The sequence below is a fragment of the Natrix helvetica genome (genome assembly GCF_964273705.1).
Source record: "Natrix helvetica genome assembly, chromosome: 1".
Lineage (NCBI taxonomy): Eukaryota > Metazoa > Chordata > Lepidosauria > Squamata > Natricidae > Natrix > Natrix helvetica.
Genome location: NC_138548.1, coordinates 344,742,586 through 344,770,290, shown reverse-complemented (window position 1 = coordinate 344,770,290; position 27,705 = coordinate 344,742,586). Strand labels below are relative to the sequence as shown.

Below are 27,705 nucleotides of genomic sequence, written 5' to 3'. Positions count from 1 at the left end.
GGGGGCATGGCCCACCTAAAGCATCTCTAAAATCCTGATGCCCCCCCCCCCTACCCGTGACATATAACTTTACTCAAAACGTGAACTCTACTCCCGCGGAGGAAGCCTAAAAGGCCATTAACTTGGTTTCAACAAGGTTCAAATTGCCCCCATTAAAAATCAAATTGCCCCTCTGTGGGGCGTGGGCCCAACATTGGGAACCACTGATCCAGATGCTACAAGAGTCCCACACGTACAGCCAGAAGTATGGCTGCCGTTCTGTATGTAGACAACATCTTAGTCAAAATAAAAAGAACAGCTAGAGAAGACCACGTAAAATAACATCTTTAAAGGAATCAAAATCAGCAGATAAGAAGATAGCAAGAACACATTGTCCTTTCTAGATCTCCTCATCCGCATAGAAAACAATGGCAAGTTAGAAACACATGTCTGTTGACAAACAATCCAAACTAACCAAGTGTTGCATTATCAAAGTAACAACCCAGCTTCCCACAAGAGAGCCGGGTAAGAATATTATTCAGATGAGTGCAAATGCATTGCGGCAGCCCAGAACGCCAGAAAAAGGAATCAGACCTCTATCTACACAACATCTTCCAACAAAATGCATACCCATGCAACTATCAAAAAGTGCCTCACCGCTCAAGCTATGAAAAGAATAACATTGTCATAGTCAAAAACTTCTCAAAACGACCAACAGACTATTACAACCGCATAGTATCACTGTATCCTCTAGAACAGGGGTCCCCAACTTTGGCAACTTTGGTGGACTTCAACTCCCAGAATTCCCCAGCCAGCAAATCTAATCCTTTGTCTGTGCAAATAAAGCTTCACTGCTTGTCCATTGCTTACGTGGCCCGGTTCCCAATCGACTGTGGCCCAGAGGTTGGGGACCCCTCCTCTAGAATTTGTCTTATTCCCTTTTGATAAATGATCAAAAATAGTGCAAGGCAAAAGCAGTTATAAGAAGTCTTTTGTATTCTTTCTACCTCCTCCTCAGAAATTCTTTGTCAATTAGCTTTAGGCTTTCTGTGCTTAAATAAACTTTCGATATCCAGAAATGTTGCAGTAGATAAAATATACTGCAGTTGGTCAGGGCCAATCCTTGACTTAATGACAACATTCTGCAGTTTGCGGAATGAATTGCCTAGGCTTGAGTAATGGAATCTTTCAACGACTGTGATATTGTTTCTGCTCTTTCACTCAGCTGTTCATAATTAATCGTCACACTGCAATTTTAGACTAATTTATTGGGATTTGTCTTCTCGCACCCCCACATAATTTTGAATGGCCATACTTCACACTGCGGTTTTTGAAACATATTGTCTCATAAGAATGGAAACTAATATTACTGGAGGTATTTTGGATAATACTTTCCTACCACAACCAAATGCTCATTTGTTTTATTTACCCTCTTGTTGCAGCTCCAGCAAGAAAACTGCCTCCAAAGCGCTCTGAGGGAGACATAAAACCATATTCGCTGTCAGATCGAGAATGTAAGCAGTGTTCAATCCTAACCGGAAAACGAGCTTGAGTTTTTTGAGACAATTCAGGTGAATCGGTGCCTAAACTGAGCTGATATCTAGATTGCAGCTTTGTTCCCATTTTAGCACCCAATTTGGTCTGCTTTTGGGAGGTGGGGGGGGCACTCAGTTCATAAGACAGAAGCCTGTTATGACCTAGGCTTCCCCGAAAAGCACAAAGCAGATTCCTGGCCCTGACAAAACCCCTTTTATTCAATGAATGTGAATTCCTCTCATTCACATTCAGCAAAGGCCTGGTAAACAGTCTTTCAAAGGTGAAGTTATGACCACGGACCTTCTCTAGCTTGGAAAGCTGCCATGTAAATATTTTCCAAACGCAGTGCTGTGCAAGGAAAGACTTGGCACAGAGTCTCTGGGATCTTCACACGTCTGAAACGAATGAACAAACAAACAAACGAATTGTTTCCTGCAAAAGCCCACTCCCCTTCCGCTCCTCTTTTATTTCCTATGGGAGGGGCCAATCACTTTCCACCTGTGACTTTACTCCCAAGTCGCTGATTTCTTAGCTGTTCTTTTCTTCTGGCAGCTCTGTGCATGCATACACTGGGAACAAGCTCCAGCTGTTCCTCTGCCTCGCTGCTGTCTAGCTCCGTAGGCACCTGAACACTGCCAGATGGCCTCGGCCTCGTCTCTGCCTCTGACGCAGAGCCCTCATCAGAGCCTTCCCCAGACTCCAGGACTGGTCCATGCTCCTCCGCAACCCCCTCACTGTCCGACTCTGCTACCAGCTCTGCTGGCTGCTGGCGGGCCACAACAAAGCCTACATGCATGGTTTTGTAAGGAGCCAAATAAAAACAATGATAAAATAGTTAAAAGTTAAAAGGCAGGGAGAGGGGCATCAAGATGCCAACCACCCCCAGGGTTGCATGCCGTTCGTTGTGTCCCATGTGAGTTGGCAGAGCCAGGTCTTCAAACTCCTTCGAAAGACCAGGAGAGTGGGGGCCTCACCTCACCTCTGGAGAGAGAATGTTCCACAGGGCCAGGACAATGGCAGAGAAGGCTTCCTTCCTGGACTCCGCCAGTGAAAATTCTTTTAACTGGCAGAGTCCATAACATATCCTCTCTGTCTGATCAGGTGGGGTGGGCTGACATAATGGGGATGAGATGCTTCCTCAGGTAGCCTGGCCCCATGTCCTATAGCGCTTTGAAGGTAATAACACCTTGAATTGGACCTGAAAGTAAACCAACACCCAGTGCAGCTTCTGTAGCAAAAGTGTTGTATGTGCCATCTTTGGGATGCCCAAAATTGCTTGCAAATCCACATTCAGGTTCTGCTAGATCAGTGTTTCTCAACCTTGGCGACTTTAAGTCCTGTGGACTTCAACTCCCAGAATTCCCCAGCCAGCACAGCTGGCTGGGGAATTCTGGGAGTTGAAGTCCACAGGACTTAAAGTCGCCAAGGTTGAGAAACACTGTGCTAGATGAACTTATCTTGATTGGGATAGGAACAGTATTTGGTGTCCGAGAAAAATCTAAAACTTCTTCCAGTCAGGAAGAATCTAAATCCTAAACTTTGATTCTGCAGGAATCAGAGGGATCTGATTTGGCATTTTCTAGGAAGAGCTCTTGTATGAAAACTATTCTTCCTAGACTTCATTATCAACTTTAAAATGTGCCATCTTCATGTTGTTCTCATTATGTGAGGAAGGTGAGAAAAAGTGGAGCAGAGGGAAAAGGATTTTTCAACTTATTCTTAACTGAGTTCTTTTTAAGAAAAACAGTCTTCCGATAATGAAGAAAAGCAGGCTGGGTTCCTTAGGCCTCTTTTGCTGCTGATCTGGGCCTGGAAGCAGAAATCTGGAAAATAAAGATTGCGATTTCTGTGTTTTAATTAAACTGTAAGACTAGTAAGATTAGACTAGTAGAACGATTTCTTTATTGTTAACCTATAGACAGACATTTGCCAGACTAAATTACAATTACAATAGTAGAGTTGGAAGGGACCTTGGAGGTCTTCTAGTCCAACCCCCTGCCTAGGCAGGAAACCCTATACTGTTCCAGACAAACGGCTATCCAACATCTTCTTAAAGACTTCAACTATCTGTATAACTATTTCATACACTCTGTGAACTGCTAGAGAGGCTCTGCTTTCACCCTTTTCCTGCCCACCAGACAGTCACTTTGTCCTCTGGGAAGGAGCCCTTCCCTCTTGTGACTCTTTATTCTACCACAACTAATTAGTAGACAGTAAGATTTAGATTAGCAGGCAGATTCATCTTCTGTCTACTACTGGGTTATGTTAAGTCGGCTAAGTGTAAGCCTGCTTAGGCAGTAATCTTATTTCTGTAAATTTCTGTCTGCTCTTCTTCTGTCTGATAAGTTGTATTAAGTTTCAAGGTGTTGATTATCATCTTCAAAGCGCTCCATGGCACAGGACCTAGTTATTTGCGGGATCGTATCCTGCCCCACACATCCCTTCGGCCGATTCGCTCACACAGAGAGGGACTCCTCCGGGTGCCATCCACTAGGCTGTGCCAGCGGGCGACGCCCAGGGGAAGGGCCTTCTCTGTGATGGGCCCGACCCTCTGGAATGACCTTCCCCCTGACATTAGAACGACCACGGACCTCCGCTCCTTCCGCCGGAAGCTCAAAACCCACCTGTTTCAGCTAGCCGGCCTGGCCTAATTCCAGCTCTCCCACCTCAGTTTGTATTTTTAAATTTTACAGTTTGGTTTTAAGGTTAGGTTTTTAATTTTTATAAACTTGTACAGGGGTCTGTTTAATCCGATTTTAATTATATTTATTATCGACTGTATGGTTTTTAATTTTGTACCTGTACACCGCCCCGAGTCCCTCCGGGGAGAGGGGGCGGTCTAGAAGTCTAATGAACTAAACTAAGTCTGGTTAAGAACTGAATTGTATTTTTCCCTTTTGTTTGTTTCCTTTTTTCTTGTAGTCTTGAAGGAAGAGACTGAACCACCTTGGCCCTTCAACCAGTCTCGGGCACTGACCCGCTCTAGCAGTGTGGGGAATTCTCCAGTGCGGGGCTGCCTCAAACCTTTTCTGAACGAACAAGAGTTGCTGAAGAACCTGCGCCTCTGTCCCCCACATGCAGCTGCCCAACACTTGATGAATGGTGATCCGGGCAACTTGCTTTCACAGAGGCGGAGAACCAGGTAGGAAGGGAGAGGCTCTTTGCAACTTTCTGGTTTGCTCAACGGGCTAATGGGACGTTGCATCCCTGATCCCCCGCAGTAGGCACCTAAATGCTATGGACGTGGGCTGCGTTTTACTCCTTTTGCTTCCAGTCACATACAGGAGTCCTTCAACTCTTAACTTGAAAGCACAAAGAGGAAGGATGAACTTTTAATGGCCAAGCAACACTTGAATTAAAAAATAAATAAATAAATATTTATTTCTTAGCCGCACCCTCTCCCGAAGGACTCGGGGGCGGCGTACAATGAAACATATGAAATAAATATGTGGACAAAACAAACATATAACAGAGACATATACCGAGACATACACAAGGAGGAGGTCGGCTGATGAATAAAAAACAATTAGAATACAGTGATTAAAAAACCCCTAAATAATTAAATATAATTAAAATACCCAATTAAAAACCCGTCAGGAGCGATATGGTTAGATCAAAGTTGAGCCAGGCCAGCTACTTGGAATAGGTGGGTCTTAAGCTTAATACAAAAGGAGCGGAGGTCAGAGGTATTCCTAATATCCGGAGGGAGGTCATTCCACAGGGCTGGGCCTGCCACAGAGAAGGCTCTACTCCTAGGCGCTGCCCCCCGACACTGTCTAGTGGACGGCACCTGGAGGAGGCCCTCTCTGTGCGAGCGGATTGGTCGCAGGGATGTATGGGGCAGAATTATCTTTCTGATTCAGTTTCTTCTTGTTGCCTAATGTATTCCTACTGCTGCCTACTAATCGTAAAGGCGCTTCCTCTCCTGAAATCACATGATCACAGCCTAGTGGAACTAAAACTTGATTGCTTAGGTCATCAGTCCCCAACCTTTCCGGCTTTGAGGACTGGTGGGGAGAGGAGAGGGGATTGTTTGGCATGAGTGACAGGAAAGCATGCATGCGCAACTCCATTTGCATGAGCAATGGGCACACCTGCTCACCCGCTGCTTGCATAAGTAGAGTTCGCTCGCCACTTCTACGGCCCAGTTCCAAACAGACTGCAGCCCAGTTGTGGGCTACGGCCGTGGAGTTGGGGACTCCTGGCTTAGATAGTCTTGTGAACCAAGATGGCAGCAAAGATAAGGGAGGTCCCATGGAGAATCTTTGGCTTAAAAGAAGTGGAATCGATGCCACGGAATCTCAGATCTCTCCATTTTCATTTTCTTTTCCAATGTTCTAAAATTGTTTAGTTGAAGGGGAAAAAAGGGAATATACAGTGGCATATTCAATAACTGTAACTTTGAGCACAGAATTTGGACTCATCGTTTTGAGCCAGCAGTGTGCAGCAGCTGCCAAAAAAGCCAACACAGTTCTAGACTGCATAAACAGAGGGATAGAATCAAGATCACGTGAAGTGTTAATACCACTTTATGATGCCTTGGTAGGCATTATACTGAATCCAGTTTTGGTCGCCACGATGTAGAAAAGATGTGGAGACTCTAGAAAGAGTGCAGAGAAGAGCAACAAAGATGATTAAGGGACTAGAAGCTAAAACATATGAAGAACGGTTGCAGGAACTAGGTATGTTTAGTTTAATGAAAAGAAGGACTAGGGGAGACATGATAGCAGTGTTCCAATATCTCAGGGGTTGCCACAAAGAAGAGGGAGTCAAACTATTCTCCAAGGCACCTGAGGGCAGGTCAAGAAGCAATGACTGGAAAGTAATCAAGGAGAGAAGCAACTTAGAACTGAGGAGAAATTTCCTGACAGAACAATTAATCAGTGGAAGAATTTGCATCCAGAAGTTGTGAATGCCCCAACACTGGAAGTTTTTAAGAAGATGTTGGATAGCCATTTGTCTGAAATGGTATAGGGTTTCCTGCCTAGGCAGGGGGTTGGACTAGAAGACCTCCAAGGTCCCTTCCAACTCTGCTATTCTGTTATTTCCTGTTTTCCTCCTGTATATCTTCTAGCTGTCCATGTTACATTGCATGTGTCATTTTGCATGTTTTGTTACAATTCTTAACCGATACTAAAAACTTTCTGTCAGACCTGCCATCACTTAAACCTCTAAATAGAAACGATCCTTGGCTCCATTTGTGGAGAAAGGTATAGTTTTATAAGAAGTCAAGTATATTGCAGTAATGCAAAGGCAGAAGCGAATCTTGTGCACCAAAATTTCCAAGTTCAACTATTCCCTCCCTTAGCTACCTCTCATTGCCCATTCCCAGTGTAATCAATCCGATTCAGGCAAGATGTTTACTTAATGGCCAATCCAAGCATAGGTGGCCCCCCTCCTTCTTCCAGCTGGGTGACCCTTGAGGCAGCATCTGGAGGAGATACAGCACTTACTTTCATTTTCCCCTAAGCCTTTCCCCTTTTATTCCCCCCTCCTCATACTCCATGGCAGTCTATCATTATATAGCAGTAAAGCAGAAGGTGGCAGCTGACAACTTTCCTTTACTGTTTACATTCTGTCCTCCGTGGCTGTTAATGATTTACTTAACCATGTGAAGACAGTGAAGGCTGAACGCCAACACTTTCACTTGAAAATATTCCAAGGATTTTTTAAAACAGAGATTTAGAAGGCTGGATTGGCAGCAGTGAGCTTGCGGTGGCATGTTGTGATGGCTTTGATGCTGGGAAGAAGCATGTTGGAAAGCAAGATGTGGAAGGAGCTTTAGGAGAAATACTTTCCCCAAAGTCCAAGTTGACGTCCTTCAGAAGTGTTAGACTACCATTTTCGTAATCCTCAGCCGTAGGGACATTTAGCTGGTCTGGCTGGGAATGATGAGACATGTCAGCCCATGTTTTTGGAGGATACCAAGTTGCAAATATATTTTCTTGTCGCATTTGGAAAATCTTGGATTGGAAATCACTCGTGTATTTGTCTAATATGCAATACCACCTTGAAACCTGGCCATTTTGGTGACCCAGATTTGTTAATCTGGTTAAACAAAAACCTATTTTACAGGCTGACCTAAATCTGCTTCCACGTCCTTTTTGTGGGTTTTTATCAGGCAGTTGCTTCTGTGGAGAACTCATTGACGTCATTCACACATTGCTCTTAAGTTTGGCTTATTGAATAAGTTATTCAATAAGCAATAGCACTTAGACTTAGACTCTCCAAGCAGTTTTACAGAGCCAGCGTATTGCGCCCCCCTCCCCCCTCCTCCCCTCCAACAATCTGGGTCCTCATTTTACCCATCTTGGAAAGATGGAAGGCCAAGTCCACCTTGAGTCTGGTGCAGTGGTGAAATTCATTTTTTTTTTACTGCCGGTTCTGTGGGCGTGGCTTGGTGGGCATGGTGTGGCTTGGTGGGCGTGACAGGAGAAAGATACTGCAAAATTTCCATTCCCACCCCATTCCAGGGGGAAAATATTGCAAAATCTCCATTCTCACACTACTCTGGGGCAGTGACGTGCAGTCAGGTGAGGCAACTGAGGCACAGCCTCACCACTCTCATCATGAAAAATTAAAGTAAAAGGAAAAAGCTGAGCTGGTTGCTGCCTCACCGTGGATGACTCTGCTTAACCTCACTGGTGCTCTCCCTCCCCAAGTGTAGTGACTTCCTCCCCAGGCCTCCATTCATTTCTCTCTCACACACACAGCTGGATAAAACTATATAAAAATCTAGCCCAGCTTCACTGATTACAAGTTTGAAAAGGCAACGTGGCTCCACCTGCAATCAAACTACACTTGGGGAGGGAGAGCACAAGTGAGCACTGAGGAGACCACAGGAGGAGGCAGGAAGCCAGGCAAAGAGCCATGCTGTAGTACACACACTTCCCCCCAGCCTCTTTCTTTTGGAAGGCTCGGCTTGGCTCCTCTTCTCTGCCTCTCCTCTCACCCCAGCCTGCCAGCAGGAGGTGGTGGGTGGGCTTTATTGTGTTCCAGGCTTTTCCCACCCAGACAGCAGGCTGCATTTGCAATGGTGGAGGTGTTTGGGAAAGGCAGCAGGGGAATGGGGGGGGGGGGGGGATGGCAGAGGAGCTGCTTTCAAGCCACTGGAAAAGATATCCAATCCAACTTTTGTGTGTGTGGGGGTTTGTTTGAGAGTGAGTGAGAGAGGGAAGGGGTAGGAGAGATAGCCCAATCCAACTTCTGTGTGTGTGTGTGTCTGTGTGTGTGTTTGAGAGAGGGGGAGGAAGGGAGAGAGGGAGGAAGGAGGGGAAGGAGAAGAAAAAGAAAAAGAAAGAAGGAGCAAAGGAGAAAAACAAATGCTGTCGCTTTAAATTGGAACTGAGCATGCCTGGCTGTGGAATTCTGGGAGTTGAAGTCCACAAGTCTAAAAATATTTGAAACCCAGCACTGTGTCAGTGCCTCACCAGTCATAAACCTCACCGCACGTCACTGCTCTGGGGCCAGCCAGAGGTGGCATTTGCCGGTTCTCTGAACTACTCAAAATTTCCACTAGCGGTTCTCTGAACTACTCAAAATGTCCGCTACCGGTTCTCCAGAACCTGTCAGAACCTGCTGGATTTCACCCCTAGCCTGGTGGGATTTTAACTGCCAAATTGCAGTCAGTCAGCAGAAGTAGCCTACAGTATTGCACTCTTAACCACTGCGCCACTGCGGCTCATGGTTGTAAGTTGAAGACTGTAATGATTCTGTAATTTATAGGTAGTGTCATTGTTCTCAACAGAGAAATTATTATTATCTTTAATTGGACGGATGGTTTTCTTCAGTCTGGGATCTAACCTGTCTCCTTTTTTCTTTCTTAATACCCCCACCCCCTTCCTTCCTTCCTTTCTTTTCTCTCTCTCTCTCTCTCTCTCTCCCCACCCTCCATCTCCCGCTGCCAGCTCCCTGAACCGCTCTGAAAACAGCCACTGATCGCCGGTCTCCGCTATGTCTCCCCAACCATTGGGCCTCTACTTGTGTCTTGAGCACTTTCTAGCAGCAAGATTTGAATTTCATCCATTCTTCATCCTCTTCTTTTTAATAAGCTTTATAGGTACAGCCTATATGGATGGGCACAAGCCTATAAGGAAGTAGGTTTATTTGTATAACATTGGGTGTGTCTAAAAGTTTCACTTTTTTAACATCACAATTTCCAAAAGTGCTTAAGTGGAACATAATTGCGATTGGGATGAGTGGATTCTCCCACTTGATTCTTTGCCTTTTAGATCCAACTATTTTATGAAGATATCCTTTAGTTCCTAACTGGTTTAAGTTTACAGCCGGGAAATGATTAGTGCTGATTTGTTACCTGGCATTACGGTAATATAAATGGATGCCTGCTACAGCATGGACTTTGCCAATGACCCGCATTATGCCTAAATTAATTTAATTTAATCTAAATTAGATTAAACTAGAGGGCACCCAAGTCCAGAGGATTCTGGGTACCTTAAATTTAAAAAAAAGAGAGCAAGAACAATAAAAAAGAAACAGAATACAAGCGTCCAGAAGGGAAATCTGGAACCCAAAGATGCAAAGGGTAAATTAATTGTCAGTCATAAATTATTGTTGAACTACATAAGGATTCTCTTTTTGTGGGACCTGGTAGCCAAAGGAGTAACTCTTATACTGTACCAGATGTGGGCCAGATGGTTTTTGCAGTAAAGGTTTTATTTTATTTTATTAGTACTGATACTATTGCTACTCTGTGGATGAGGGCCATTTCTAGTGTTGGCTTTAGATCTTGAAGATAATGTATGTTGTTCTTTCAGAGAGTTGAATGTGAGTTAGTAGAGACATTGGTACATGTGTTGTTGTCTCTAGTAAATGGTTTCAGAGAGTTTGCAGCAGGTCGGAAACCTGCCTTTTATTTACTTGGTTGTTAATAGAAAGTGTAGGTAAATCTTCTTAAGTAAGATCACAAAGGATTATTTCTCATCAGATTTTGAATGAAAAAAAAAATTAAGAGCGTAATTGAAAGCTTTGCAAACTGTCATTGCGCTACTATACTATTAATATTTCAGTGAGGTTTATTTATATACAGGTGTTTGGCAAGTAATCTATTTCAACCTAAAAGACATTCTGTTTAGGAAAAGATGTAAAAATGGTTCTCCATAGGATCTCGGATTCAGAAATGAACCATGGAAATGAGGAAAAAAAATGTATAAGAGGGCAGCGTTCAGCTAAGTTAGTTTAAATTTACTTTAAATTTAGATACACAGTTCCTGACCAAGGGAAAGAAAAACTGCTAGATTCTGTCTTTCCCTATAATCATATTATTCTCTTTCTCCCCGTTTCACTCACTTTCAAACACACGTATTCAGATTACATGTAATCTAATGAGAAATATTCTTTAGCAAGCTTGTCTTGGTCGGTCTTGAAAGTACCTTTGAACCCTTTAAATAGGGCTGAATTAAAGTACGTGGCTGGTAGTTTTTTTTTAAGAAAGAAGCAGAAGTTTACTCTCTTCATTAGGTCTGCAGCAAAGTTTACTATTTATTATAAAACCTGGTTGTATTTAAGTACTGTAAGACTTTCTCTTGGACTTGGTACATTGGATTTTGGTACCAAAATTTACCATTGAGTTCTCTGTCATTTTAAAAGACTAATAGTGATAATAAATCATGGTCATTATCTTAGGATCTAGTGGAAAGACCAAGCATGTGCCAAGGTCTGAATGGGCAGCCTTGATTCCTCACAAGCCACATGTGAACTCTGTTTTTTAAACCTGCTAAACACTGCAAGAATCATTAAAAAACGGTGCCATTGTAATGTAATACTTAACATAGGCTGGATATAATTGGAAAGCCAAAACAGATCTCTCAGTTCTGATCCAATGCTAGGAGGGTCAGAGTTAGGAGGGCTGCATTAAAATACATAATAAGGCTCTCCTGGGCTCCAGAATGTGCCAGTGGCAACATAGGGATGGGATGGAAGTGAGAGGAAGAGGAAGAAGTACATGAAACACTCTAGAGCAAGTCCATTTTCTTGAGTTACTGCGTTGATAGCCAGCAATTCTCCAGATTAGATACATTTAACTAGATGGCCTAGGACAGGGGTCAGCAATCTTAAACACTCAAAGAGCAACAAAGGTCCTTAATGGAAGCTTCCCGTTCAATTCTGGAGCTGACCAGAAGTCCGGTTCCCCCACCATAGAGTTTCCTCCTAGCGCAGCATCCTTTTTCCTCTACTTGTCCTAACCGAAAGCCCTATCAATTGTGGAGCCGATCGGCGACAGGGAGCCGCAGTAGAGGGATGAAAGAGCCACATGTGGCTGCAGAGCTGCGGGTTGCTGACTCCTGGCCTAGGAGCTTAGGAAGGCTTCTCTTCAACTAGAGCAGTGCTTCTCAACCTCGGCAACTTTAAGCTGTGAGGACTACAACTCCCATAATTCTGGTGGAGAGCTCTGGGAGTTGAAGTCCATACAATTTAAAAATTGCGGAGGTTCAGAAATTCTGCTATAGATACTTCCTTCTGCCTGTTGTAAGACTTCCTTAAAAGTCTTCCTCAAAAGCTCTGAAGGCCCAGCTGAGCTGGTGAGATTTGAACTAACAAATTGCAGTTAGCCAGCAGTCAGCAAAAGTAGCCTGCACTCTAACCACTGCACCACTGAAGGTCAGTAGAGTCAAACATTCCTTCCGTAATTCTGGGCGATGACTTGGTCACTTGGAGATGACTTAGAGGGCCAGTTTGGGGTAGTGGTAAAGGTGCTGACCTAGAAGTCAGGGGACTGTGAATTCTAGTTTTCCTTTAGGCATGAAAATCGGCTAGGTGATTTTGGGCTGGTTGTCCTCTTTCAGCCCAGCCCACGTCACAGGGTTGTTGTGAAGAAAATAGGCACGAGGGTTAAGTATGCTCGCTGCCTTGAGTTGACTGAAGTATGTTAAAAAGGGGGTAAAACTAATAACAACATTATTATGGTGGTCCTAGAAGGCCCGAATGTTTGCTTTAATATGCAATTCTGTCACTCTGTTCTCCTGAAAATAAGACCTCCCTGGATAATAAGCCCAATCGAGCTTTTGAGCACATGCGCTAAAATAAGACCTCCCCCCCCAAAATAAGTCCTCCCCAAAAATATTGCAACACAGCAGCAGCCATGAGGTGACCACGCTCGCCACCTCTTGCCCTTCAAAAACAATGAGACCTCCCCGAAAATAAGGCCAAATGCTTATTTGGGGGGGGGGGCAAAAGAAAATAAGACCCTGTCTTATTTTCGGGGAAACACGGTAGATTTAACAGTGCGTGTTAAGCTTGTTGGAAGCTTAACATGCGTCTTTCCTTTCATGTGCCACTGAAGTTGCCACGGCTTGGGAAGAATGATAGAACACAGGTAGTTCTTGACTTATGACCACAATTAACCCCAAAACTTCCATTGCTAACTGAGATACGGAAGGATGCAAGTTTTGCTCCATTTGGTGACTTTTATTGCCTCAGTTGTTAAGTGAATCACTGCAGCTGTTAAGTTAGTAACACCGTTCTAAAGTAAATCTGGGTTTTCCGTTGACTTAGCTTGCGACCCTGGGACTCTGCAACCATCCTAAATATGAGCCCGTTGCCAAGCGATCAAATTTTGATCAGGTGACCATGGGGATGCCTCAAAAGGTCGTAAGTGGAAAACAGTCATGCCACTTTTTTCGGTGCCATTGTAACTTCAAATGGTCACCAAACAAAACGTCATAAGTCAAGTACTACCTGTAAAAGGTAAGCTTTGAACCATGTGGATCCTATTATAGCTTGTACAGAATGAAGCCTCAGCCATTAATCTAATCCATAAACTGTAGGAGGAAATACAAGTGCTAAATCCTTTGCTGTTTCAGCCCAGTGCCATTTCCTTTGTCTTTCTCTGTATTGTGGTCAGTTGCTTGTGCTTATATGTTGTCTTTTCAATGTTATTCTGCCTGTGATAGGCTATTGGCCTTTGGTCAGCCCCAACAGGGTTGAGGTGTTTGCTTAGTAGGTCAAAAGGATGTGTTTGGTGTTTTCAACCTAGAACAGTTGCCATGCTCCTCAAAAGCAGGAGAAGCTGAAACGCTGAGCATCATTTTCAGATCTGAAAATGGAAAGAGATTTTGGGAATTCGGAGAAGGAAATGAGAAACTAGGAACTGAGATTAAGAGTCCAGATTTCTAAGCACGGAAGGGAGAATTGGTAGGCAGTGTCAAGAGGAAGCTGTTAGGAGTCAGGTGCGGAAAACAGAATTGTTATATTACAATCAAATGTTCTGTTTGTTATAAGGAAAGGAAAGCGGGGAAGCAAATGTGTGCCAAGTTCATTCAAACACTGTGCCAGGGGTGGAAAAATTAGCCTAACAAATGGTTAGCTTTCTCCATGTGGTTGGTACTTGTACTAACCCTCCCTATCCTGTCCAGTTGTATAACTCCGCAGGTGTGTTTGCTGTGCCAGCTAGGAGTACTGCAGTGGCCACTGTAGTCTAAGACCAGATGGTGTCAGGTGGAAGAACAACCAAGACGCCATCTAACACATCAGGATGTGTTAGATTGTGAGAGTAGCTGTGTTGGCTTGAGATTCTGAGGAACTGAAGGTTTGAAAAGAATTGCATTATGGAACCAGTTAGGAATATTGGGGGGGGGGGGGGGATATTGGTAACAGGATGGGAGGAGTTTTAGGCTGAATCCCCATTCAGTTATGGTGCCTGTTGGATAATCTGGATCAAGTTATTTCTCCATTAGCCAGTTTTCCTCATCCTGCAAGGATGAAACAAGCGGGGAGATCTGTGCTCTGGGATCTTTCCAAGCAGTTTGGGGAAAGGTTGGGCTATTTGAAATCAGGATACTAAAATCCTTCTTGCCTTTGAACAGTACTAATTTGTTCTCCGTGTTCTTACATCTTCAGAGAATTTTTTCACCAGAGTTCATTTTTAGGCCTGTTTATTGCCCCAATGCCAATATATTTGCTCCCGCTACTTATTTAACAAAATCCTGGGGGCTCTGAATGATTAATCTGAAGCCAAATGCCGCCGCCTCCCCCTCCTTTTGAGTTGACCATCACTTCCTCTGAGATCAGGCACCTGAGGGACACTGAGCTTCGCCATCTATACCAGGGGTGTCGAAAGTGTGACCCGCACGCCGGATGTGTCATGCGGTGGCCACGCCGACCCCTGGTTTAGCGAGGGGGGGGGAGTAGTCATGATACGTCACATGACGCCATGCGTTTGACACCCCTGATCTATACTAGAAGCCCGGAGAACTAGTCTGCCAGGGAGAGGGTACGATACTCAAAGTCGGACGACTTGGTGCTGAGAATGAAGCACAACGAGAAAGCTGCTATCCGTCGAAACCATGCTGGTTTTCCCCATTTTTCAAAGCATCCAACTGGGCCCTCCAGCAAACCCATTTGATCCAGTATTGCATTTCTCCTGTCTTCCGTTTTCCCGATGGAAGAAGCTTGGAAGCCAACCTCGCAGCCCTTTGAGAAGGAAATTCAGGTTGGCAGCTGGAACTGTGTCTGCTATCCTCAAGTGACAGCCTTTAGTGTAGGACACCATAGGCTGAGGTTCCCCAACACCCCCCACAGGTGTTAACCCAGTTCCCATGATTCTGCATGTGGGAAGGCTGTATTGGATGTCAACTCTGTTCGTTTGTGGAGAACTCTTCCCCTCTCTCACTCTACCCCTTCCCCCCCTTTCCCTTTTGGTCCAGGAGTTTTCCAGAAGCCTTTTGTTTTCCACTCTACCTTCTTGGTCCCCCATCCCTTCTGATCAAAACAGCCAAGATCCTGACTTGCCTTTGGCTGTTCGGTGTGTGGCGTGATCAAATAATGAACTTTTGTTTACATTTCAATAATAATAAAGTTTGGATTTTTAAAAACGTTATAACGTATGGCTTTGTCTTTTTTTGTCAACTATCTTCTGGGGTAAACGGTTGCTATACCTCTGTGGCCCACTTCTCCGAGGCCCACCCTTCCAACACATGAACCCGGGCCCATTAAAGAGTTGGAGGAGATGGACCATTAGAAGCTTTATATTGTTCGGTGGTCGTTAGCAACCTTTGTGGGTTTGCTGCATTCTTGTAAAATGCGCCCTCCTGGGGTGGTATTTTGTGGAACACTTGTTGCAGAGTCACAGAAGGACAAACGCAGATGGAGATCTCTTGGGACTCTACAGGAAGTCAAACTCAAGAAATTGCTAGCAATGCCAATAGCTTACGGCAGTGATGCGCCAACCTATGACGCACGTGCCACAGGTGGCACACGGAGCCATATTGGTGGCACGCCAGCTGTCAGCTGATTTTTCACCCTTCCAGAGGTTCAGGGGAGGCCGTTTTTGCCCTCCCCAGGCTTCAGGAACGAACTTTGGGAACGAACTTCCGGTTGGCCCGTTGGGGCCGTTTTTTGCCCTTCCCAGCCTCCGGAGGCTTTCCCAAAGCCCAGGGAGGGCGAAAAATGCCCCCAACGACCCAACCGGAGTTCGGAAACGATCCATGTCTAGCTTCTGGAGGGCTTTCGGGGGGCCGGCGGAAGCGGCTTTCGCCCTCCCCAGGCTTCAGGAAAGCTGCTGGAGGCTGGGGTTCATGCACACATGCGTGGGGGAGGAGGTCGCACGCATGCATGGAGGGGGTCACGTGCGCATGCACAGGGAGGTGGGGAGGTTTGAATGGATACACCCGCATGCACGTGCACAATTTTGGCACGCCGTAAGAAAAAGGTTCGCCATCACTGACTTAGGGCATCCCCTAAACCAGGGGTGTCCAAACTTGGGAACTTTAAGACTTGTGGACTTCAACTCCCAGAATTCCCCCACCAGCCATGCTGGCTGGGGAATTCTGGGAGTTGAAGTCCACAAGTCTTAAAGTTCCCAAGTTTGGACACCCCTGCCCTAAACTCTACTGAAGATGTTACCTAGCCTGGTAACAAAATAGAAACCAACCCACCAACTCAGAGAACAAATCCTCCTCCTACAACAGAGCTACAGATATTGCAATGCCAATAGCATGTAGGCTTCCATGCTGCCCTTCCCCCATAGCACTTTACAATCCTCTCTGGGAGGTTTACAATGTCAGTATTGTTTGCCTATTGCCCCCAACAATCTTGGCCCTCATTGTACCAACCTCGGACAGATAGAAACCTAATTCAACCTTGCGCCCTATCAGGATCAAACTCCAGACTGTGGGCAGAGTTTGCCTACAATATTGCACTCTAACCCCGGCGCCATTGGGGTCGTTGTGCCCAAAACCACAAACAGTCGCTCTTAAAACTGAGATATTCTAATCACTCATTAGATACCTTCCTGATGATTCACCTCAAAATGATTGAAGACGATATAGTACAAAAGGGGGAAAAGTGGGGGAAGAAACCGATTAAGATGTGACTCTAATTTATCTCCTGATATCTTGTATTCTTCTTCCTCCGCGGGAAGGCAATTTTGGGTAGAAAGAAAATAGAGCCTCAGGAATTGCAATCAGGGATATGCAGTATGCATTTTTGTAAGCAGAAGCATTCAATTTATAAAATGCTACTTTATAATCTGCTGTACTGGTAAAAATAGATTGTTATGTGTTCTGACCCCCCTCCGTCCAGTAATGAATGCCGACACAGGCTTAGCTGGAATGCCACACTTTATTGGCAGGACTATAATCTTGGTGGCTGAAAGCCCAAACACGAACTCACAGATAAGAACCTTGGCAGCAACCCAGACTCTGACAGATACAGATAACAGCTTCTCCAGCGTGTTCCAAACGGGAACCCAAAACAGTTCAGACCAGACATACTGCAGATTACTTTAAACGGTTGTGTCCTGCAAGAAGTCTCCTCCCAAAATCTCTGTTTATATAAGCTCTTGGGAGGGGCCACGCCCCAACCACATGAGCTTCATTATCTTTTAGGAGCTTGTCTCCGGAGCAGCTGTTGCCTTCGTTTCCCCACCCTCCTCAATCTTGCGTCAGAGACAAACTCCCTCCGATCTTCCCCACTGCTCCATGCCTCAGGCTCCTCCTTGTGGCCAACCAGCCTCTCGGGTCCCTGCTCTGCGTCTGAACCCTGCCCAGGGTCCTCCACTTCCTTCATAGCCGACTCTTAGGGTTCGTCGCTATCTGAGTCGTTCAGCAACTGCAAAGGATCCTGCTGGGTCACAACAGTTATGTATGGCAGATACAGAATACAGAAGGGAAGTACATGGTAATGAATCCTGAGATTTTACAGTCCATTACTTAGATATTCCAGCTTTCACCTTCCATTGAATTGGATTACCGCTACCTTCCTTCCAGTCATTGTAGTCAACATTGGTAGAGTTCACTTTCCCAATGCTTGGATTGAAGGTGTCATGGATTAAACCTGTGGAGCAGAATTAGGCTTTTTTCCCGCTGTAAGCACAGCAGTAAAGCCACCTGAAGGTAGGGTGGTGGACATTAATATGTGTGTGTGTGTGTGTGTGTGTAGGTAAGAAAGAGTTCATAGCTTTTGTGCCTATTCATGACAGCTTTCTCTCTACTTATCAGTGAAAAAGCAAAAAAAAACCAAAAAACCTTACGTATAGTTGTAGTCCCATAAAACACTAGAAATTTTCCAGCTAATCAGCTGACTTGTAGCTTGCTGCAAGCAGAATACCTGCTGAGCCTGTAAGATTCTTAAAGAGTCTTCATTTTACATCCACTCCTTCAGTGATCATTGTAAGTTATGTCAGTGCGGAATGAGGGGAACTTACAATGGATCCTCATAGTTGCGGCTCTTGCAGCATGAGCCACCGTGGCGCAGTGGTTAGAGTGCAGTACTGCAGGCTACTTCTGCTAACTGCTGGCTGCCTATGATTTGGCAGTTCAAATCTCACCAGGCTCAAGGTTGACTCAGCCTTCCATCTTTCCGAGGTGGGTAAAATGAGGACACAGGTTGTTGGGGGCAATGTGTAAACCACTTAGAGAGGGCTGTAGAGCACTGTAAACCAGTATGTAAGTCTAATTGTTATTGTTATCCCCATAGTGATCACAATTAAGGCACTTTGCAACCAGTTACAACTTCATAAGATTCCACAGTCACATGGTTACCATTTGCAACCTTCATTGCCGGCTTCCACAGTAAGCAATGTCAATGGGAAAGCCAGCAGGAGGTTGCAAATGATGATCATGTGACCACGGGATGCTGCTAAGAGTTTGCCTTAATAGTGGCAAGTGAGATTGGGGGAACTGCCATCATAGGTTGGTGCAGTTGCATGACGTGTCTTACGATTGCTTGCTTAGCAACAGAGTTCCTGATCCCAGTTACTTTCAGTAAGCAAGGACTACCTGCATTGGATTAACAGAAGTCTACAATACCTAGTATCAGGCTGGGTTGACCGTCCAATGTGAGACCGATGATGCTCAGTCACTCCTCGTTCTTTGTGATATCCTTTTGCCAGGATTGTCTGTTATAACTGCTTCGTAAGGTTCTTGTTAGCTGATGGCTTTGTCATGAACAAGAGTTACCTCACACCTTGCCTGCTGTCAGTGTCTTTTCCAATCACTTTTGATTTTCAAAGCACCAGGGTCTTCCCCAATGACTCTTCACTTTAAAGGAGAATATTTCTGGTTGAAATGAGGGATACTTGGTACTCTCTGAGCTTGAGGCAGTGGTGAAATTCATTTTTTTTTTACTACCCGTTCTGTGGGCGTGGCTTGGTGGGAGTGGTGTGGCTTCGTGGGTGTGGCAGGGGAAAGATACTGCAAAATCTCCATTCCCACTTCACTCTGGGGCCAGCTAGAGGTAGCATTTGCCGGTTCTCCGAACTACTCAAAATTTCCGCTACCTGTTAGAACCTGCTGGATTTCCGCTACCTGTTAGAACCTGCTGGATTTCACCCCTGGCTTGATGGTTTTCTTGCAGATGTTTCATTATCCTAATTAGCACCTAGTTTGGGTAATGAAATGTCTGCAAGAAAACCATCAAGTTCAGAGACCCCCCCCCCCTCTTAACTTTGCATGGTACGTCCAAAAATGATGGTGGGTTCTACTTCCAAGAATTATAACCTTAAAAGAACAGGAGTCTTCCCAAATCCTTGAGATTCTCTGTCTGCTCTCTTATGCCCAGACATGTCCCGCATCTGTTGTGCTAATGGTACATATTTTCACTTCTTTTTCAAGGCTGTAGCATAATATACATGTATTTTTAGATGGACAGATAGTACTAATGGACGATGTTTATTTTTTTTTAATGGATGGAGTTTTTAAATGTGCTGATGTGAGGTATAAAAATACCGTAAAAGTCTTTCCTGAGCAAAGGAAGCTGTGGCCCACCGTCTTCATTCCATTTCATGCGTCTTTCTCCTGCAGCACATCTTTTGTCCTCTTGCAGTTTGCTTTGATGCTCCTGTCCCACCCATTGCTTCCTGCTTGCCTCATCATCTCCATCCCCTGCTTGTTTTTCCCCTCCCTTCCTCCAGGGGGAGCTCTGAAAAGGACAGCCTGATAGCTAAGAAGTGGTCCTACAGCCGCTTCAACAACTCAACTGAAAGTGCAGAAGAGCCAGAGAAAAGAACAAGTGAGTGACAGCTGATGAGGGAGGGGGGGGGGAGAAAAAAGGTTATTTAGCAACTGTTTAAAGTTCTGACCAATCTACTTTGAGTTCGAAATTCCAACTTTCAGTCCTCCTCCGCCTGGGTCACATGACTGCACTTTGGATTACTTGGTAACTTGGACCACATTTATGGCTGTTTGCGGCATCCCGCAATCACATAACCACATTTTACAATGGTTTTGCCCAAAACTGGCATTTACTTCCATTTTTTGGACAAAGCCGCACCTACGGCAAACCATTGGTTTGCTTAATGACCACTCCATTTGCTTAATAACCCTCCACAAAATAGGTTGCAAAATAGGTTCAAACAACTTGCTTTATATCCATCATGAGTTACGACCGTGATGAGTAGGCTCCTTTACTGTCATAACTCGAGGACTACCGAAATTTTCACATTTAGACTTAGCTGTTTACCTAACAGAGTCTGGGAAAACGTAAAGCCCTGATGTGAATGCTTCGGGGAGTGAAGTCTGCATTTTGCCTGGGGCCACATTCAAACAACAGATAGGAAAAACAACAATCCCTAAAATGTGAAACACCCACAACAAAATTACTTCAATGAAATATGCGCTCATCCAATGACTAGGGCCGTGGGTCAGAGGTTGCCCCTGGCTATTGCAAAGGATTCACTTTAAAACAAATGCTTGCAAAGTATCCTCAAGCCTGTAAAGATGTTTATCATGATTGCCTGCTCGTTTTAAAAAACAAGAATTTATTCTGGATCATCTTTTTGGTCCATCTAGCCAAGGCAGCATTATATCTTCTGTTAAATAGATTCATTAACTGAGAATGAAAGATAGAACCTCTATGTGGAAAATGTGGCTCTCTATCATTCTATCGTATAATACAGGCAGTCCCCAACTTGCAACAGTTCATTTAATGACCAAAGTTACAAGGGCACTAAAAAAGTGACTCATGAGTGTTTTTCACACCTACTACTATTACAACATGCTCATGTATTCATATGATCAAAATTCAGACACTTGGCAAGTGATTCATATTTATGACGGTTGTAGTGTCCTGGGGTCATGCGATCCCCTTTTGCAACCTGATAAGCAAAGTCAGTGGGGAAACCAGATTCACTTAAAAACTGTGCTACTGCAGGGATTCACTTAACAACTGTGGCAAGAAAGGTCGTAAAATGGGGCAAAGCTCACTTAACAAATGTTTCACTTAGCAACAGTAATTTTGAGCTCAATCATGTTTGTAAGTCGAGGACCACCTGTACTGACATAGATGGGACAGGTACACTGACCTGTGTTTAAAGTAGTCGCCGCTTATTTAGAAAACAATATCCTGGATGCTCGTTCAAAACAAAAATGCAGATTTTAGGATTCTCAAGATACTGAACATTGCTCTTGAATGTTTCAAAATTTTCCTTTGTGTGTGCAAGGTCCGCTTTGCGAGTTAGATTATTTAACGGAGTTCAAACGCATGTATTTGAGCTTGTAGTTTTCCTGCCATAAAACCAGTTTGGCCAGCTTAGGCAGAGGATTGTTAATGATACTCACCAGCTTTCTGTAAGGAAAAAAGTAGGAAAGATGGAAAGATCACAGCAGGAGAAGATTCGTTGTTAGTTGCGAAGTCATGTCCGACCCATCGCGACCCCAGGGACAACGTTCCTCCAGGCCTTCCTGTCCTCTACCATCCCCCCGAGTCCATTTAAGCTCACGCCTATTCCTTCGGTGACTTCATCCAGCCACTTCATTCTCTGTCGGCCCCTTCTTCTTTTGCCCTCCATCTTTCCCAGCATTAGACTCTTCTCCAGTGAGTCCTTCCTTCTCATTAGGTGGCCAAAGTACTTGAGTTTCTTCTTCAAGATCTGGCCTTCTAATGAAGCAGCAAATTTATTTATTTAGCGTATGGCATATCATACATGGATTTCCCCCCCCCCCCCCTAGCCCCCAGGAGCACTCTATAAGCCTCCTAAAGGCTATGTCCCTTTTTTGGTGAAAAACTGGCTTTTTTTTGCTCATTTGGGGGGGGGGGGCAGCCCTCAGGAGCACTCTATAAGCCTCCTAAAGGCTATGTCCCTTTTTTGGTGAAAAACTGGCTTTTTTTTGCTCATTTGGGGGGGGGGGCAGCCCTCAGGAGCACTCTATAAGCCTCCTAAAGGCTATGCATTCCCTTTTTTGGACAAAAAACGGGCCTGTTTTCGCAAGGTCGGCAGAGTGCAAAAACTTTTTAAAAAAATTTGCCTCTTCAAAATCTTGGTGCGTCTTATACTCCAGTGCGTCTTATACTTCAAAAAATACGGTATATAATTAAAATCTCATCTGGAACAGTCTTTAATTTTTGCACACTAAACAGCCTTTTCAGAACAGAACAAAGAGCGTACAATATATTAGCATGCATTCATAAAATGATATCTGAAACCTAGCTTTTTCCTACTTTTTTAGGGGATGTAACGAATAACTTTGATTCACCAAAAGCAACTCTGAGACCAGACAGCAAGTAAGTCTTTCCCTTTCTCTTTGTAGTTCTTTTCATCTTCATTTCCAGAGACTCACGGAAGGTCAAAAAGCTTGACTCTGATAGCTCAGCCTGCAGTGATACTATAAGCACAACACTATAATAAATAACGGCAAATGAACCAGAGTGACTGGCTATGAAGCGACAGTTGGATTGGAATTGGAAAATTACAGAGCCTTCCCCAGCCCAGTTCAGCACTTTCCAGATATGTGGAGCTACAGCCACATTTACACCAATTAGTACTCTTGTAAAGCAGTTCAAGAATCCACTAACATAACATCCAAGTCAGAAGACAACCCAACTTTTATTTAAACATCTCCAATGAAGGAGAGTTCACAGCCTCCTAAGTCAGGCAGTTCCATGTTGAACAGCTCTTACCATTAGGAAATGATACCAACATCTGTTCCCTTGTTATGTCAACCGATTGTTTCTTGTACAGTCTTCTGGAGCAACTCTGATTCATGTTCTGCCTGACAGTTTCTGGGTTTTCCTCCCCTTCCGCAGTTCCTACTATGGGAATAAGAAAACGAATACACTTTAGCCGATGGATGTTGAGGTAGAAAAGCACTGTAAAAGCTATAAACCTGATTAATTAAACAAATTTATATACCTACTCAATTCATACATGGTGCACTCTTGGCAGCTTGCAACATTACTAATCCGCAATCCAACACACACCCTGATGGCAAATATAATCAAACCAGCCACTTGATTGGTTTCACATCAATTTCTGATCCTCAAGCCTGCTGGTCTTTAGGGCCTTTCAGAAAAATATCAGGGTGAGAGTCAGTCGTCCTATCTCCAGGGCAGGGTCAGCCACCCACTACTCTGGAGCTGCATGTGGTTCTTTCATCCCTCTGCTGCAGCTGTCGCTCAAAATATGTGTCACAACTGATGTGCGACACTCCTTGGCAGGCAATTTATTGAGCTTTTCAACCCTGGTAGGCCAACCATGGATAAATCCAAGAAAAGTTTCAGAAGGAAACAGAACGCTTAATTCAACTACATATGCTAGTTTTGTGGCCGCTCAGTTAATAGTCAGGCATGGGAAGCGTTTTGTGGGTCCCGGTGTTTTCTTTTCTGTGGGAAATGGGTCCAAATGGCTCTTAGGTTGCTGACCCCTGCTCCAGTAAAATGATGTTCCACAGAGAGAGCCCTTTTTCCTGTTCCCACAAGATGCACTTCTCTAATAGTTGAGATGTTCAACATGTCATACCTTCCTGCTCTGGTGGGCCAGTTTTATACAGGGCACCCACAATTATACATCTGTATAATTACCTACCTGTTTTTTTTTAAATCTTCCCTGATCTATCTAGATAACTTATCTTTCTCTCTTATCTTAGACTTAAAGACTCTGCTCTGAGCCATCCCCATGATCCAGAACCTGTGATCATTAGGCAGATGGAAGAGACAGACCATGCCCCTGAAGAATCTTCACCTCTCATGATGGATGCTCAAAATCTTGATGATTCAGCCTTTCAGGAAATGACAAAGAACTCCAATGCTTTAACAGTCCCTTACAAGAATGCCATTTGCAAAAGTAACCAGCACGTTCCCAGGATTCTTCTGAAGCAGAATAAGGGGCTGTACAATCTGGCCCCAAACTCATGCCAGGTGAAGCCACCGTGGATAGCAGCAGGAAGCCCTTATGAAGCCAAGTGTATCCACCACAAGTATCTGTATTGCAATACTAGACCTTGGTAAGGGAAATGGGCCAAAATCATGGCTGTTGAGTTAACAGATAATGTTGTCTATAGGAAGTAGGACAATATTGCCAGCAGCATTGTTAAAGTATTAGTTATTGAAGTCTTCCTCTTTTCTGTTATTAGATCTGATTAAAGTAGCAGCATAACTTTTCTTAGGTTTGCTTTCTTAGATCAGAGTAGAAGCCATTTAGTATTGTTTGCTACTCATTCCATACATTGGGTTGGTGAATCTGGCCCTCTAGAATAGCAGTTCCCACACTTGGCAAATCAAAATGTGTTGGCTTCCAATTGCCAGAATTTCCAAGCGGGGCAATTCTGGCTGGCCAATTCTGGGAGTCCACACATCTTAAAGTTGCCAAGATTGGGACCTCCTGCTCTAGACAATGCTAAAATACAACTGACAGCAGCTCCAGCTGAAATGGTCAATGATGAAGGGCACAGAAGTTGTAATTCAGAGACCTCCTCACACCTGCCTGTATTTTAAGGGTATGGTCTTGTTTATGCTAGTTTTTGTTTTCATTTTAAAATCCTTCTAATTTCTTCTTTGCAAATGGAGGTTTGTTTAGTTAGCTGTTATTGTATTTGAAATCGCATTTCAAATTTCTTTCTCCCCCTTTCTTTCAAAATTTGTGAGCCAAATATAGGTCTCCAAATGAGAATGAAAGCAAAACAGACTTATAGACTAGCATATGCTGTAAACTTGGGGATTTAACCCACATGGAAACTTGAATGCAGATTTAAAACATATTGTTTAAAATGTGATAGAATGGAATTAAGTTATCTCACTTGGAGATACTGTGCCATGTTGAATTTACTTAAATGTTAAGGAAGGACAGGCTACAGTTCTGTGCTTTTGTCTTGACTAATAAGAAAATGTTGGAAGGGATATGTGCAATAAAAATATCCAATTTAATCAAAATGGATTTAGCACTTTGGGGTCTAAATTCAGATCTCATTCTCGTTTGGTTTATTTTAATTCCTAATTGCTCTACATCAATTTGCATGATGTAATTGGAAAAAGCTGATTGAAATAAAACCGGCATTTCTCATTCTTTGTTAATCCTTGTCAAATCCTTTTAATGAGGTTTAATAGAATATGATATGACAAAATACGCTTATGGGGGAAAGTGGGAGGAGCAACAGAAACAGACCCTAAAGTGGGGGTGCGGGGTCTCTTAACAGTGATTTGAGCTCTAAGCACAAAGCGCTTATGTGCTGGATCCTAGTGTAGGATCCTGAATAACAGGAAGCGAGCTTCCTATAATCTCGGCTTTCCTTACCACTCTTTGTATGGACTTTCTATCTGAGGCACTGCTGCTGACACCAAACAAAACAGCAATGTAGTTTAGTAAAACACTCTTAATTGTGCCTCTATAAAAAGCAGGACTAAAATTAGGAAGTGTAATGCCCTCTTAGTTGTTTTATGTATTAATGGGTGGATGTATTAGGAATACCTGTAATAATATTAGAGATGTGTTAGGGTCATCGTTGTCTCTCTGTGTACACACATACATGCGTGCACTCACACACACACACACACACACACACACACACTTTTGTATGCGATTAAACTTATTTTGAAGACCAAAATATTGAAAACACTACATTTCAGCCAAATAAAAACAAAGGCGAAAAGACCAGAGAATTAATAGAATTTGCAGACTGTCTGAGCAGAAGTAAATCAGTCAACAGAGATTGCCATTAGTAAATCCAAATCCTTCTCAAGGTAATCATATACAAAATTTGGTGACCTGCCTAGATATTTTCTTTAGTGGGACTACAACTATGTATCTCAGTTTGGTTACCTTTTTAATGTTTGTTTTATTGCTTTTAAACTGCTCAGAATCATTTGAAAAGTGGGAAGTCATAGAAATGTGATAAATCAGGGGTTCTAAATCAGGGGTGTCAAACAAGACCCGGGGACTGGATATGGCCCATGGGATCGCCCTGGAAACAGCAAAGGACTGGCCCATGTTGCCTCTGCCAGCGAAAACAGAGCTGGCAGGGCATGCAGCCCTCATGGTCTCCGTTTTTCCTGGCAGAGCGTTGTAGGAGGCCATCGCAGCCAGCAACGGGATCCCATTTTCACTGACAGAGCACCACAGGTGCCCCCGACACGAGTGATGTTGAACTGGCCACACCCATCCTGGAACCCCCAAGGTCAAACACAACCCTGATGCGACCCTCAATGAAATCGAGTTTGACACCCCTGTGCTAAATGAATAAATAAGTAGGCTTTTTTTCTGGTAATAAAAATAGAGTGTTCTCACCAGATCAGTCACGATGGAAAATTAATAGGTTGCAACCACTGATAAAAATAACAATGCAATAGTATTTGCAAAACTCTCTTGTGCATGCCATCTGGACAGCAGCCCAGGCAATCATGGGGCAGTATATTAGCCATCAGTGGCAAGGCACTTTGTCTAAATAATGGGAATGTTCTTTTTTGTGGGACAGAAAGGATATTATAATTAAGCATGGAGAGAGGTCTATCACAAAGATCACCATTGCTGCTAACTTTTTGCAGCTCCAAGTCAAGGACTCACTACTTAATTTCCAGAATGACTCTCTCGTGCCCTGTTGTCATAAAAAAGGGGTTTTTAAAGGAAAGTTGTGTTTTCTTTTAAAGAAGAGGCAAATTAATCAGCCACGATTTTTGTGTAAAATGATGGATGACTTCAGCCAGGAGCATTGGGTTTTGACATAGGACAGTCTCTCAAAATTCCAAATATTGTCTTTGAACATCTTCTCTCCAAAATCTTCTAAGCCCCAGGTGGGCTCTAAAAGGTTGTTCAGACAACAACTAAACCACAAGAGCTGCACTTAATAAATTGTTTGAATTCCATCCAGCTTTCAGAAAGGGGACAAAAGTTAGCAGGGGTTGCCTCAAAAATTCTATGTGAAGAGTAGATGATAGGAAACATTCTAGTAAATAGCTATACAGGTAGTCCTCAGTTTATGATCGCAGTGGAATGGAAAACCAGGACTTCCATTGCTAAGTGAAGCGGATATTTGAGTTGTGCCCAATTTTACAATCTTTTAGGTGTGGTCATTAAGTGAAGCACACAGTTGTTAAGCAAATCTGATTTCTGTTGGCTTTGTTTGTCAGAGGCTTGCTGGGAAAGTTACCAGTGTGATCAAAATGATCCTGGGACACTGCAACCATCATAATTAAACAAACAAATGAAGGGCTTCACTAATTCAACGATCATTTAAGCAGCCTCAAGGTTTTTTCCAGTGCAGAAATATTCGGGGGGGGGGGGGGAGATGTAATTTCAAATGTTCACTAACCTTTGCCAGACCAATTCTCAAATACAGCTCGTCTGCCTGGAATCCACACTGTATATTGAACATTAATACAATTGAGTGGGTCCAGAAGTATTTCACGAGAAGAGTCCTCCACTCCTCTGCTCGCAACAGAATACCTGATGCCACCAGACTTGAAATGTTGGGCTTGAACAACCTAGAAGTACGCCGCCTTCAGTCTGACCTAAGCGTAGTACATAAAACT

General features: G+C 43.9%; 1 protein-coding gene across 3 annotated transcripts in view; it reads left to right on the top strand.

The window, feature by feature from the left end:
- ATAT1 (alpha tubulin acetyltransferase 1) overlaps nucleotides 1–25,248 on the top strand; it is a 38,005-nt gene extending 12,757 nt beyond the window's left edge. Inside the window, exons 8-12 of one of the 3 annotated variants that reach the window (XM_081935935.1) lie at nucleotides 1,422–1,493; nucleotides 4,438–4,657; nucleotides 19,883–19,980; nucleotides 22,416–22,470; nucleotides 23,832–25,248. In XM_081935935.1, the coding sequence (XP_081792061.1) occupies nucleotides 1,422–1,493; nucleotides 4,438–4,657; nucleotides 19,883–19,980; nucleotides 22,416–22,470; nucleotides 23,832–24,192 (806 nt within the window). In that variant the 3' untranslated portion in view covers nucleotides 24,193–25,248. The remainder of the gene's footprint in view (nucleotides 1–1,421; nucleotides 1,494–4,437; nucleotides 4,658–19,882; nucleotides 19,981–22,415; nucleotides 22,471–23,831) is intronic. The other 2 variants (XM_081935937.1, XM_081935936.1) reach the window with 2 other exon arrangements.
- Nucleotides 25,249–27,705: the final 2,457 nt, after the last annotated feature.